The sequence below is a fragment of the Schistocerca piceifrons genome, chromosome 2 (genome assembly GCF_021461385.2).
Source record: "Schistocerca piceifrons isolate TAMUIC-IGC-003096 chromosome 2, iqSchPice1.1, whole genome shotgun sequence".
Classification (NCBI taxonomy): domain Eukaryota; kingdom Metazoa; phylum Arthropoda; class Insecta; order Orthoptera; family Acrididae; genus Schistocerca; species Schistocerca piceifrons.
Genome location: NC_060139.1, coordinates 308,332,870 through 308,346,886, shown reverse-complemented (window position 1 = coordinate 308,346,886; position 14,017 = coordinate 308,332,870). Strand labels below are relative to the sequence as shown.

The following is a 14,017-nucleotide window of genomic DNA, read 5'->3' as shown; positions in this document are numbered from 1 at the left end:
GAAGGTAATTTCAGGAGTACCCTAAGGAAGTATGATAGGACTGTTACTGTTTAAAATATATACAAATGATCTATTGGATAACATCGGAAGCTCCATGAAGCTGTTTGTAGATGATGCCATTGTCCATAAGAAGATAGAAACACCAGAAGACTGTAATAAGCTGCAGGAAGATATGCAGAATATTTATGAATGGTGCAGGGACTGGCAAGTGGCTCTGGACATTAATAAATGTAATGTATTGTGCATACATAGTAAAATAAATCCAATACAATGCAAATACACTATTGGTAATAAATCGCTGGAAACAGTAAATGCCATAAAATTTTTGGGAGTAACAACCTGGAATGACCACATAAACCAAGTGATAGGAAAACCAAATGCCAGGCTGAGATTTATGGGAAGAATCTTAAGGAAATGTAATTCATCCTCAAAACAACTAGATTACAAAAAAAATTTTCAACTGTGTTGAGTACTACTAATCAGACTGGGACCCTAACCGGGGTGGATTAATATGAGAGATAGGCAAGATCCAATGAAGAGTGGTACATTTTGTCACAGGATCCTATTGTTGGTGCAATAACATTACGGATATGCTCAACAATCTCCAGTAGCATTGTGAAATGATCAGAAAGAGATAATCCGAGAAATGACATATAATACAGAAGTTTACTGGTAAGTCATTCTTCCCACTCACCAGTCACAAACGGACAGAAAAAGGGGGGAGGGGGTGGAGCAGGACAAAAGGGGATCTGATAGTGATATCATCTGAAGTACACTCCATCACATAACAATAAGTAGCTTTTGGAGTTTAGATGTAGAACCTTAAGGTTCACATCAAAATCTGTCAATGGAATATCATCGTCACACTAACAGCAACAAATTTATGTACATCTGCAGATTCTAAATGAAAAATTGTTTGACAGTTCAAGAATTGTCTACAAATTAAAGTATGTGTGAATTAGAAACCTGCTTAAGTTTACAGATTATTATCAATGATTTTTAAGGGTCCAAGGCAGAGGTGCATACTTCAGCTATGAGATACTATACAAATTGTATGGGAACTTTTAGTGTGTTTGTGGTCAGACATTTAGGTTTATTTATCATACTGGAAAAGTTTTACAATATAGACCCATTTACTTTGTTTTTTACAAAATGGTGTCCAATAGGTTTAATGCATCTCTTTGTCCTCTGAAATCAAACAGCTAAAAAATTTTGAACAAGCGTTTTCTAGCAGCTGAGCATGTTCTTCAATAACTGCATAAGCTCTTCATTCATAGAAAACTGCCTTTTTTAAATAAAAATCTTCAACTCTTAACAACTACACAAATCACACCAGGAAGGACAAAGACTAAAGGGAAATTTTTTGAGAATTATTGACACAACAAATAGGTAATCACATTTTAATAATTTAGTAGCTTCTCTGGGCAATGTTACTAGTCCCAGTGTTTGAAGTATAGCACTTGTTTACGCGAAGTGTCTTAGATTAATTTAACTGTATGACTGAGTGTATCAAGAGTATATTTCATAGTTTCTTTTGCAAGTGTTGCTTTAGGGTATTTTGTTTACTTGATTTATTGTAGCTGTCTGTGGAGATTCATGCAATTTACATTAGTTGCATCTCCTATGGACTGGTTAGCTGTAGTGGGATGCTTTTAGCATTTCATTGCTCAAAATCAGGTTTTTAAAATTTTCGAGCTTAGCGTAATTTGTGTCCACATTTTTTGTTAATCGTATTTCAAGATGAAAGATGCCAAGTGACAATGCTTGTGTGTAGATTCAGGAAGAGCTTAACATTTCCAAACAGCCAGAAGAAGATTTCCTGCTGCCAAGAGGGCTTAGACAACTCAAGAGGTCACCTGCAATCTCTGATATTGTTGTGCCATTTAATGTGTCTGACCCAACCTCTCAGTTTCCACTGCTCATCAAATGGGAATACATGCCTAGGTCATCCATATGTGTGTGGGAGGAATAACAGCAAACAAAGTTTAATAAAAGGTGAACGCAGTGACTGCTTTGAGAACGCATTTGAGCTAGCACAAGTCATCTTATCTGTTGGGACTGAGGCAGAGTTGCCCACAGGTTTTCATGTCATTGGAGGCAAAACATTTCCCTATAAATGTGATTTAGAAATTTTGAGTACATTGTTATCTTGTATAATTTTCTCCTGTTGGTTTATGCAGTGCACATTTAGTACATGTAAATGTTATATACATAAATAAGCTAACAGTGTAATTATAGTAAGATCTGTTTTTACATTCACAGATTTGATGGATTCCTGCCATCTGTGTTATTTTCTGCTGGTGTTGTCATAAGTTCTGTTCTCTCAATTAACTGCCTTCTTATCGTTAACTTTTTTGGATAGGTAACATTTCCCACATTTTGTAATTTTGAACTACTACCACATGTTTCAATATCAATTCTCAAATCCACCAGTGTGGAAGCTACACTGTATTCCCACTTGCACACAACCTGTAAAATAATGCACAACATAAAACTGATGTTTCAGAACCTAAATTATTATGGGTTCGATGATAAATATAAGTGGCATTTTCAGGGGCACTTTCAAAATGTTTCTACAATGTTTCCTCATTGGTTGGTTGGTTGATTTGGGGGAGGGGACCAAACAGTGAGATTATCAGTCCCGTGGAATTGGGGATGGACAGGGAAGGAAGCTGTCTGCCATTTCAAAGGAACCTTCTTGGCATTTGCCTGGAGCGATTTAGGGAAATCAATGAACACCTAAATCAGGATAGATGGATGGGGGTTTGAACCGTGATCCTCTTGGATGCGAGTCCAATGTGGTAATCACTACAGCCTCGCTTGGTAGTTCATCATCTAACTACTCTACACTACAATACATTATTTTTGCAGATTTGCGATACTTTTTGCAGTTGGTGAATGGACCACTCATTAATGGCCCATGTTGACTGCCATGCATTATATGTGGCCATAAAAATATGCAACTTACAAGGGCATCTTTAACTGCTTTAGAATAAATCAGTGATGGATATAACAACCAGTTCAACTGAAATGTTCTCTCTATGCCATCTATGTCATTCCTGAAATTATAATTTTTGTCTGGTTGCCATGGATTCAATGAAATTTTATACTTTAGGGAATCTTCAATCTCTCTCTTTTTGCCCCCCTCTTTGACGTAATTTCTACATTGGAGATATTAACCAGGAGACTAATATCCTTTTCAGCAAAGCACTTGAATTAAGCAGACACACTTGCTAAGTCTGTATTTTCCACAACACACTTACTGATGTTTTCTTAAAGCAGATATTTGAGTCTGACTCACCCTTTTCTTTCAGTGTCATCGTAGGTACTAATTTTACTTTTTTGATTCCCTCTCTTCCTTTTTCATTCTTTTATGAGGTACAAATAACTTGTGAATGCCAATATTTTTTTCACTTTAATCACTATTCTTTTACGCCTCACAAATCATAAAATTCTAAGTAAACCACATTCATGCATCACTGCTCACTTACAACTCATTGCTGACAACAGAAAAATTGAGACATAACTTCATTAACTACTGACAAGACTCTCATGCCGATCAGCTGAATTTGTGACAACAAATTATAGAGATGTTCATGCTTATATGCGTTGCTTATTTCCAGTAGTGACTATGAAATCACGAAATGACAGCTGTTGTACAACAATTACTCAATGACCGCCACCTATTGTTAGATCTCATAGGTCTGCACTAGTTCTACTGTCAGTGAATTCCTACTAGTACCGATCAGCAACCATGTAGTAAAAGTGAACATCCCTTCAGCAACTGAAAACAAATATAACACAATATGCTACTTTAAATTATGACCTGACAGTTGTCAGCCATTATTTGGATTTTGAAGGAGTAAGTTTTTTAAGAGAGAGTTCTGTCATGTGACTTTTGTTACACCTGCTACCATTGGAGGTTTATGAAGACATTAACATAGTGACTTTGGAACTTGGAGGGTGACTTTTTCAACCCCTAAGAAGGCAACATTTCCAAGATGGAATGCTAGGCACGTCATGGAGCCACTTAGGCAGATAACATTCAGGGCTGGAAAGAAAGCCAATGTGTACTCGGTATGTCTGCTGGGGGGCCCTCATCAGAGATGCGGATTGCTAGCAGCTATCGAGCATGCAGGGTGCTGTTGCCTGCAACTTGGGGCTCACATCTGCACCGATGACGCCTGTCGTTTGGGTTCTGAGGCTATTCTCAGTTGTTACAGGCAGCTGGCAGAGGTGGTGAAGACTGCTGGCCTCATGTGTGGGGCACAAGCAGAGGTCACAATTTGCAGTATCGTTCCTGGAGTTGATCGGGGTCCTTTGGTTTTGGACCCAAGTATAGGGTCTTGACCAAAGGTGTTGTCGACTCTGTGACGAGCTTGGCTGCAGATTTCTAGACCTGCATTATATTTTGGAGATTTGTAAGACTTCCCTTAATAGGTCAGAGGTGTATTACACAAAAGAAGCAGCTACTTGGGTAGCACAGTACTTGTGGAGTGCACGTGAGGTTTTTTTTTAGGTTAGTCTAACGTTTCTGACGTGTGAGTGTGAATCTGGGTTATTTCAGTTTATTCCTCTGAACCACGTTCCACTTCTTTATGTAGTGGCTTACTTGGAATTTGCAGCCACTCTTCTTTACTGGATAGCTGGCTGCAGGAAACCCTCTTGACTTCTTCTCCATTGAATAACGCTAGGTACAGGAATTTTTAGACTCTTCCTACTTATGAAATAAGTAGACATACAAGCTTTGCTTTTCGTCAATTAAAGATGTATTTGACTTTCATACACAATAAAACTCTCACATTCAACATAAATATATAACTTACGGTAAGTCCCTCATACAGCTGAATGTAAGAAACAAATTAAATTACAGTTAAAAGAAAGTTGGCTTTGATACCATAACTTTTTTTAACATAAATCAGAAAATAAGTGTTGCCCATAGCAAGGTTACGTCAAGAGTTTTCAAGAGTTATTTTTCAACTGTCTTTGTTTTAATAACAATAGTCAATGACCCAATAAGCACAGTGCTGCATATAAACTACATGGTTCTTCCTTACACACTCGCTAAAACATCTATGAATTGCTCGACAGGTACTTGTCGGTGCCATTCATCCACCGCATCTACTTTCTTCCCGTGACTGAATTGAAACCTGCACAAACAAACATGTGATACGCAGTAGGTAGGATTTTACCATCCCACACTCATATCCAGAATATCGCGCGTTTGAGATGGTAGAAGGCTGAGTGGTTCTAGAATTTACACAGAAATTCTCGAATCACTAGACTAGGCAGTAGTTTGAAGTGTTCTCATGAATACTTGCCAGCTGATGGGAAGCAAACAGCATTCAGAGTAAAGACACTTCAACTGTCATAACTTTATCAGTAAACTGTCGAAGTATTAGTAATGAAGTTCCCGTATTTACTGCTCTCCAGGGAAGTTCTCATGCTCAAATTATTCTTGGGACCGCAAGCTGGCTGAAACCCGAAGTGGAATGCTCCGAGATATTTAGCGAATTGTGGAACGTATATTTGAAAGACAGATTAGAGACCATAGGAGAGGAAGTGTTCATTGCAGTCGTCAAAAGCTTTCTCTCTTTTAAAGGTGAAGTATAACAGGTGTAGGTGAAACCAAGCTAATTGTTGGATGATTTTACTGGCTGCCCAATTCTGCTGTGACGGTTCTAGAGTCATCCAAAGAAAGTCTGTCATCAGGTACAGTGTCTGTATGATGATCATGTAATTTCTTCATTCAATAGTTGATGAGAACCTCTTTCAGACTTATCCATGCACGATAAGTTGACTTCCACATATCAAATTTTATGTATATGCCATCTACCCATTTTGCATTAAGACACTCTTACTACTCTCTTATCATAAAGAATTCAACAAGAATTTTGTCTTCTTTCCCTACACAGGAAAAATACTCTTTCGTTGACCACGTCACATCTATCATCTACTCAATTTACATTACTTATCAACAGCTTTCTCACCCAGAAGACTTCTGGCTGCCTTATTCTCTGCTTTGAAACCATTAATTTTGTATTGTGACCAAAATTTCTAAAGGATGTTATGTATCTAACCAATGAACAAAAATTAAGTTACAGAACACAATGAATGTTTTACAAGTATATTCATGTTCATAAGTTAAGGGATTTTTTAGATACATGAAAAACACACTGTATCATGACTATACAGGTTAGACTAAATTATGGCAGAACACAATGAAACATATGCCATTGTAAGAATGTTTAGTACACTTGCAACGGTCTATATCAGGCTGTGCCAACACCACCTCCTGGACCATGGACACCCGTAAGTGCTTGTCAACTCACCTGTGGGCCGAAGCAGGTAGTAGTAGTCGTATATAGGCTACCTGCTACATACACCACCCTGTTCTGATCTTGTTCTGTCACCTAGGTGAGCCATTTGCCTACCCCAGTTCACATGCACTCATCCGAGACATAAGCTTGTATATGCTACAACAGGCCTCCTGACTGATCAAAAGTTAGCTGTTTGCACCTGCTCCCAAATGTGCCAGATGCTCACAGAAGGGCACTCTAGTTAGAACACAGGGTCTATTTGGGTGAGGGCCATGGTTACATCTTATATTCCTATAGTTGTGCCACCTGTCACACAGTTATCATGGCACCTTTTATTGCAAACATTATTTACATGCCTTGTATCATTTATCAGATCTTAAAGATCCCTCAACCTACACAATAATATAAATATTACATTGTATTCATTTTTATGATAGATAAGCTGAGTGACTCCCAAGATTTTTAATGAGGATAAAGAATTGTCAAAACCTCATACAAAGTGGTCAAAATAGTGTGACAGGCTCTTGGCTGCAAAGCAACTTTTCTTTCTTTTGCTTTTCTTTTCTGGACAGTTGAATTATTCTCACACAGTGACTGACAAAGTCAGTAGCTGGTTTTGCTGCTTCCCTAGGATGTGACAGTGCACAAGGCAAAGAAGAGAGTAGTGGACCTAATTTTCACTGTGTGACACATTCAATGTCACTCTCTAGACATTTATTTCATACAGGCAGTTGTCAACTCTATAAACGGCCAACATTTATACAGCTATATTACCAAAAATGTACATATGCAACAATATAAAACATAAAACTAAAGAACAAAGCAACCTCCATCCCAGATACTGAGAACACATCTGCACATACCTCTCACAGCTGATTTGCTAATTTCAGTTGGGACAACGCGATGAACTTGAGATGGTGACGGTGGTGGAGGCCTTGTCACTGTAACTGCTGCTGAATGAGCAGGTCGCAAGGCTGGTGCTGTTGTGCATACCTAAAAATCCATAAAAGAATAATTAGACATGTTTACTCTTTGATATGTACGTGCAAAAATACTTCTGCTTCAATTAACTTTAACTTAAACACGCATTTTACAATGGCTTATATTTTTAAGAATGCTGTAAATAAGGAAAGCACAGCAATAGTTTCAGAGTACTGGATATCATTAGAAGAGAGAGAAACATACCATTCACTATGAATGATGTGTACTAGGGGGCCATGCATAAACCAATATCAAGGAGAAGCTTTGGAGACATGTAACAAGTTCTGAAATACGATCGGCTAAATGAAACTGCTTCTGGTATTATATGAACTTGTATATGGCATTAATGGAAGTTCTACTTAGATAGTAGCAAAGGAATCTGATTCGCCTCCACATACACTTAAAATTTTAAATTAAAATCTTACCCAGAATGTAGCGAAAGACACCATAGTCTTAAAACACTCTTTCTTCTCAATACATATAATTCAGTTACTGTTTGTGCACTCATGCTCAAATATGTAAGTAAGAGAATGCTTATAAAAAAAAATCATCCATGTATTTTAACTACTGTTTCGCTAGAGATACTGTTCTGTTCAGTATTAACATGGTTTTTGTAGTGGTTAATAAAAAAAGAAAAAGAAAAGAAAAGGTTGAAAATGTGGGAAGAAATGGTGAATAAAAAGGGGTTTTAAAATCGTTGATGACCGTGAAAAAGGGAAAGAAAGAAATGTAAATCGGACTTCGTATTACAGAAAAGTTATCGGACTTCGTGATTCGGAAAAGCTATTGTTGGGGTGGTCCTTGTGGCATTTCTGAGCAAAAGTCAAACCAATTTCCACTACAAAAATTATTTGAAAAAAGAACAGAGAATAACAAAATGTGATTAACAGGGGGAAATGGCGTAGATAAAAGTTCATCCTTTACCATGTTAACATGTCTTCTCGCGTGCGGTGTCCAGGTCTTCAAAAATCTCCTACTTCATTTCTGCATGAAAAGTCTGCTCCGAAATATTGCAATTGTCCAGGAATCACTAATTTATACAAATCAAAATCATTTTGACACTGAATGCAATTTATTTTACATTGCTACTTCCATCCTCCGAATTTCATAACAACTTTCACAATATGTCTACACATTAATGAGTTTTTTCGTCTTAATCAGATCAAGACTAGCTAATAAGTTTTTTACGTCTGCATTAAGCTTCCGCTCTTGAGAGACAATAGACGGATAGAAAACAAAAAAAGAGTTACAATTTTAGTATTTTCTCTGCCATCGAGTGCTCATACCGCTGCGACGGTATAATTTATATCTGAGGAAACAAGTGTAGTGCGGCGAAATTCAAAGTCCCGCTACATTTTGTAGTCTCTAGCCATTGACCGGATTGAGTTATAAAAGGCACACCTAATAAAGAATGGTAATATTTTACTTATAAATTGGGCAGGAGTCCCAATGTTTCACTTACACAAAGTGTAATATGGATATTTTTCCCTGGCCAAAATACAAATGTCACTCGGAATGGTGGGGAATGTCTTCCTTGGCCCTAATTGACAAGTAAAAGTTAATTTAAAAATAAAATTTCCACTATTCTGAACCAGACACACCAGCAAAGAGAAAGTCTGCTGGACTATGAATGTAAAAATACATTCGATCATTGAAAAACTTTTCACATGGTGAATGATTATTAAACACACAAATTACATTTATCCTCACTTCAGCACATTAAGCGCTATGCTTAATTTTCCTATACTAAATCAGTGAACTATCCTTTAGGAGCAAAACTGAATGTCTGCAAAACATGGAAGCATATTTGTCAGCAGGACACAATAACATGCCTGACAAAAAGAAGAGATGAAGCACCTAGTAGAGGAGGAGGAGGAGGAGGAGGAGGAAGAGGAGGAGGGAACAAAATGAAACTTCATGGGTTGAGAATCTGTGTGATGTTATTGCAGTGATTACAAAATAGAGTCAAATATACAAAGAGTATGAACCCGCTTATCAGTAATGTTGCACATGCTCCTGGATGCATGCACCAATTCGGTTACGAAGGGTGGCATTAAATCATTGTATCTGTTCCGGAGGCAAGATGACTGACAACTGTTGGAAATTGTCCTTGATATTCTGGATACAGCACAGAGATGGAGTTGACATCTGAGCTAGTCCCACACATGTCCTACTAGCGACATATTAAGGGGTCTTTCTGGCCATGAGAGTACCTCAACATTATGCAGACAGTTCATATACACACAATGTAGTGATTCAAGAATTTCTGTGTGAAGAAGAAAGTAGACGCAGCAGTCGAACAGCACCGACAAGTATCTGTCGGGCAATCCATAGAGGTTTTAGTGCATGTGTAAGGAAGAACCACGGAGTTTTTACACCACTCTGTTCTTACTGTGTCATTGACTAGTGTTATGTTGAACAAGAACAGTTGAAAAAGCACTCTTATAGACTCTTGATTCAGCCTTGGTAGAGGCAAGACATATTTTCTGATTCATTTTAAGAAAGTCGTGGTAGTCAAGACAACTTTCTTTTAACTGTAAGTCATTTTGTGTCTAATGTCTGACGGTACGAAGTACTTACAGAAAGTTGCATATGTACGTTGAAAGTGGGAATTATGTTGTGCATGAAAGTCAAATGCATTGTTAACTGATGAAAAGGAAAGTTTGTATGTCTACTTTCACACTAAGACGTCACAGAATGTTAGAACATGTCCACCTGTGTGAAAGGACTGAGAAAACAGGAATTTTAAGTCAAATACAAGGAAAGAAACTGCTGTGTTTGGTCATAGCAACCAAACATAATAAGACAAGGAAATTACTCCAAGACATTGGAATATGTTTAAGTATCCAATGGAGCAAAATTTGAAACAAAAGACTGTGAAGAAATGAAAAACTCAACGATAAAAATAGTAAAGAAGATTTCAACGTATTTGTCTAAGAAGAAGTACGCATAGAACACTTCACTCAGCCTGACTGGGCTGAGTTGATAAAATTAATCAAAGCTCAGAGTGCGACTCTAGGATTGGTAAATTCTCAATGAAATGCTCAAAGTCTTAAATTAAACTCATCAGATTCACAATTAAATGCCCAGAGTGAAGCTTTAAATGCTCAGAGGGAAACACTAAATATTCAAACAACATATTCAGGTTTTTTAAGTGCCAAGGTCGACTGTCAGAGAGAAGAATTTAGTAATCTACATGAAGACATGGGTGCTTTGAAGACCGAGTTTGACACTATAAGTACTAAAGTAGAGAATTTAAAAGTAGGTCTAAAAAATAAGTTGACAAACTCTTTGACTTTACCGATCTTAGAAACAGAATGATACCTTTCAGGATTTGTCAAAAAGGTTAGAACTCAACATTGAGAACAAATGCAATAATGTAGAATCCGAACTTATTGAAAAGTTAGAATCTTTTGAAAAGGAGTACAATATTAAGTATAATGATGTTAGACGTGGGTTGTATGCTTTGCAAGAGAGTGTAGACAAGCAAAATGAGTTAATGCCAATTATTCAGTCACAAATTACAGGTTTCAGTACATGGGCAGACAACACAGAAAGGAATTTCAAAGAGAAAATAGCTAACTCTGATATTACAAATGCAATTTGTTTGGAGGAACAATTTGGGGAAATTATAGATCAAAAAGTTACCAAGAGAATAACATCTGGGAAAGTATCGCCTATTCCTTCTTCTAAACTTAATGATACCAGGAAGGGTTTAGAAGACCTGTGGAGAGAATTTAAGCTTATTCAAGACAAAGTAGAAAAAAGGGTAACTTCACCTAATATGGTATTAACTCGTGAAGTGGTGAATGATTTACAATTGGGAGCTCACCAGAGTTATCTAGACAATTCCATAAATTTAAGCCAGACGGAGATATACATCCAACCCATTTCTTAAGAAGGATTAACCAAGCATTACCAAAAAATTGGGAAGATTCTAAGAAGATCGAATTTACTGTGGCGTACCTTCTCAGAGAAGCCTCAGAATGGCGTGCAGTAAATATTGACAATTTTTTCACTTGGGAAGACTTTCAAAAGAAATTTAAAGAAAATTACTGGTCTGCCAGTGCACAAGAAAAGTTAATATCAGATCCATGGGATCCGGGTGGAGTCATCTATCCCCTAGGGACGTTAACATTCTGAGTTAATTGGCGGAGTGACGACCATTGGATCCCAAGTTGTTTTTGGTGTTTCTTCCAAAATAGTTTTCCTGCACCAAATTCCTTTAAAATCTAAAACTAACCTATAATATTACTGCTTAGAAAAAAGAAAAAAACTGAATATGACCATAAAATAGAGAACAACTTAGGAGAATCACAAAAAAGTGATATCTAGATGATATAAACTGAATAGAGTATTATATTAGTTGAAAATATAATATGATGTGACTAGCTGAACAACTGTGATACCATAGTGTATAGATTTTATATTTTGTATAGAGTATTTTATACCTTTTATGAAATGTGATACCGATGGGAAGGTTCGTATAAATTCTGAAAGGGGTGGGTATTGTAGCTAAAAGCTTGATTTACAAGAACAGATAAATCGTGATTAACACATAACACACATCACACCTTTCAAACAACCCTCACAAACAAGTGTGCCTGATTCTTCTTTATTTGCCCTTTCCATATGCTTGCTAGGAATTCCTTTGGGAACCTCAAAGGGGGAAGGTGGGAGAAGTCCTTTCTGCAGGAGACAATTTAACACCAAACCACCTCCGACATCTCACTCAAGTACCTGAGAGGTAGGCATCCTGGGGAAGGGGTATGATAAGGGTTTCCTGTCTTCGGGACTATCTTCTTTCTCTTCTTCAATCCTAGCAAACACATCTATGTTTTCCTTTCTTACTTCTCATCTTGAGGGCCTCTCTATCTTTTCCCTCATTCCATATTCATAAACTTCTATTGCTGAAGTCCTTCCTTATTTCCATGGCTACTAATGACCTACATTTTATCTTCAGATAAAAAGGCCGAAGAATCAGACTACACGAACACACATCCACATACACACATATATACACTTCTACACAAACATTAAATTATATGACAAAGCATGTCACGATGTGAGAACTGCCAGGTGCTGTAGGGGAAAAGGTGTGCACATAGGGAATTATGTGCACATATATGGGGAGTTATGACAGTTCTATATCGAATATACAAAAGGAGAGGTGCCCATACATAACAAACAACTATAAAATAGTAATGAGTAATGGATCAATAATAAAAAGGCACGAGCAACATCAGTGCAATAAAAACTCTAATGAATTGAAGAATAGTGGGACATAAGTAGTATAAATAGACATAATATCTATTGAAAATATAGAAGTTGTTAAGTAGAGGAGGACTCTAGGGAGTGAATGATATATTAAAGAATTAATGCAAAGTTTAAAATAGATTTATATCTTTACCAGAAGATAATTAATTATGGTATACATAGAAATGCATATTAGAGTAATGAACTGTGAGGCCTACTCAGAAAGGATAGGGGGGGGGGGGGGGGGGGGGGGCGTACCCGGCATTCACTAAGTACAAAGGGCAGATGCACCTACGTGGAGATAGGACGATCTGTGGCATAATATTTTTTGGTAATATTTCAATGATGAGATGTTGTTAAGACATGTCTGATATTTACTGACATTTTTTTCACATTTGCACTTTAAAATGACTCTACAGACAAAATCAAAATAGCGAAATAAATGAATAATAATAACTTACAGTCAAATAATGGCAATGATTTCATTCAAAATGTATATTATACACCAACCACAGAGAAATTATCAGAAAAGACTTCTTAACATTTAAATTTATGTGTGATATTAAAAAAATCTCTCTTTTCCAGGAAAGCTTTTCCTGCTGTTGCCAGTAAGCATTTCATATCCTCTTTATTTTGGTTACAGACAGTTATGTTGCACAATAACAGTAAAATTCTTATATTACTTTAAGTGTCTTTAAATCTAATCTGATTTAATTTAAATATACGCTGTTACCCTAATTTTATCACTGCTGATATCAATCTTGCATCCCCTCCTCAATTGAACTAATCTACCAACGTCTTCCCCATGTCTCCAAGAAGTACAATGACAACATTGAAATTTTGTAATAATGAAAATTTTATAATTTTATTCTAATTCTCTCTTGTTGTCAGTATAAACCCTACCATACAGTGGTTACAACAATGGATTTGCATTAAAGAAGAGTCTAGTTCAAAGTCCTCTCCATATAACTACTGGCCTGAATAAAATTTTTATTATTAATGCACACACAGAGTCTGCCTTTCTGTTAAAATTAATGTTACAGTAACTACGATACGAGTCCTACATTCCTGCATTGGATCTTCATTGTACATCTTTTACCTCAAAAACTTATGGCACTCTTATGCACGAAATTCTACGACATTGTGCAGCTGGACGCAAAATATTGTTTCATACATTATGTAAATATTCTGTGAGCAAATTATGGATTACAGTAATGTTGGTGATGAAGTAACTGGAGGAGGGAACAATGTTGTTATATACCAACAATAATATAATTTGGTAAAGAACTCAAATTCAACTCAAAGGTCACATGGAATGGCAGTGTACCTTGTCCGGCCTAATAATTACAGGCGATGAACAAGCTCTTAAATCAATTACTAGTCAATATACAGTATAACAGTTGAATCTGAACTATTATAGGATTTTACATTTTCCTCATCCACAGCATTTCTGATATCAT

At 36.8% G+C, this 14,017-nt stretch overlaps 1 protein-coding gene across 2 annotated transcripts in view; it reads right to left on the bottom strand.

Moving 5' to 3' along the window:
* The window catches only part of LOC124777176 (tuberin), a 299,285-nt gene that overhangs the window by 64,389 nt on the left and 220,879 nt on the right, over positions 1-14,017 (bottom strand). For both annotated transcript variants that reach the window (XM_047252485.1, XM_047252487.1), the window contains exon 25: positions 7,184-7,313. In XM_047252485.1, the coding sequence (XP_047108441.1) occupies positions 7,184-7,313 (130 nt within the window). The remainder of the gene's footprint in view (positions 1-7,183; positions 7,314-14,017) is intronic.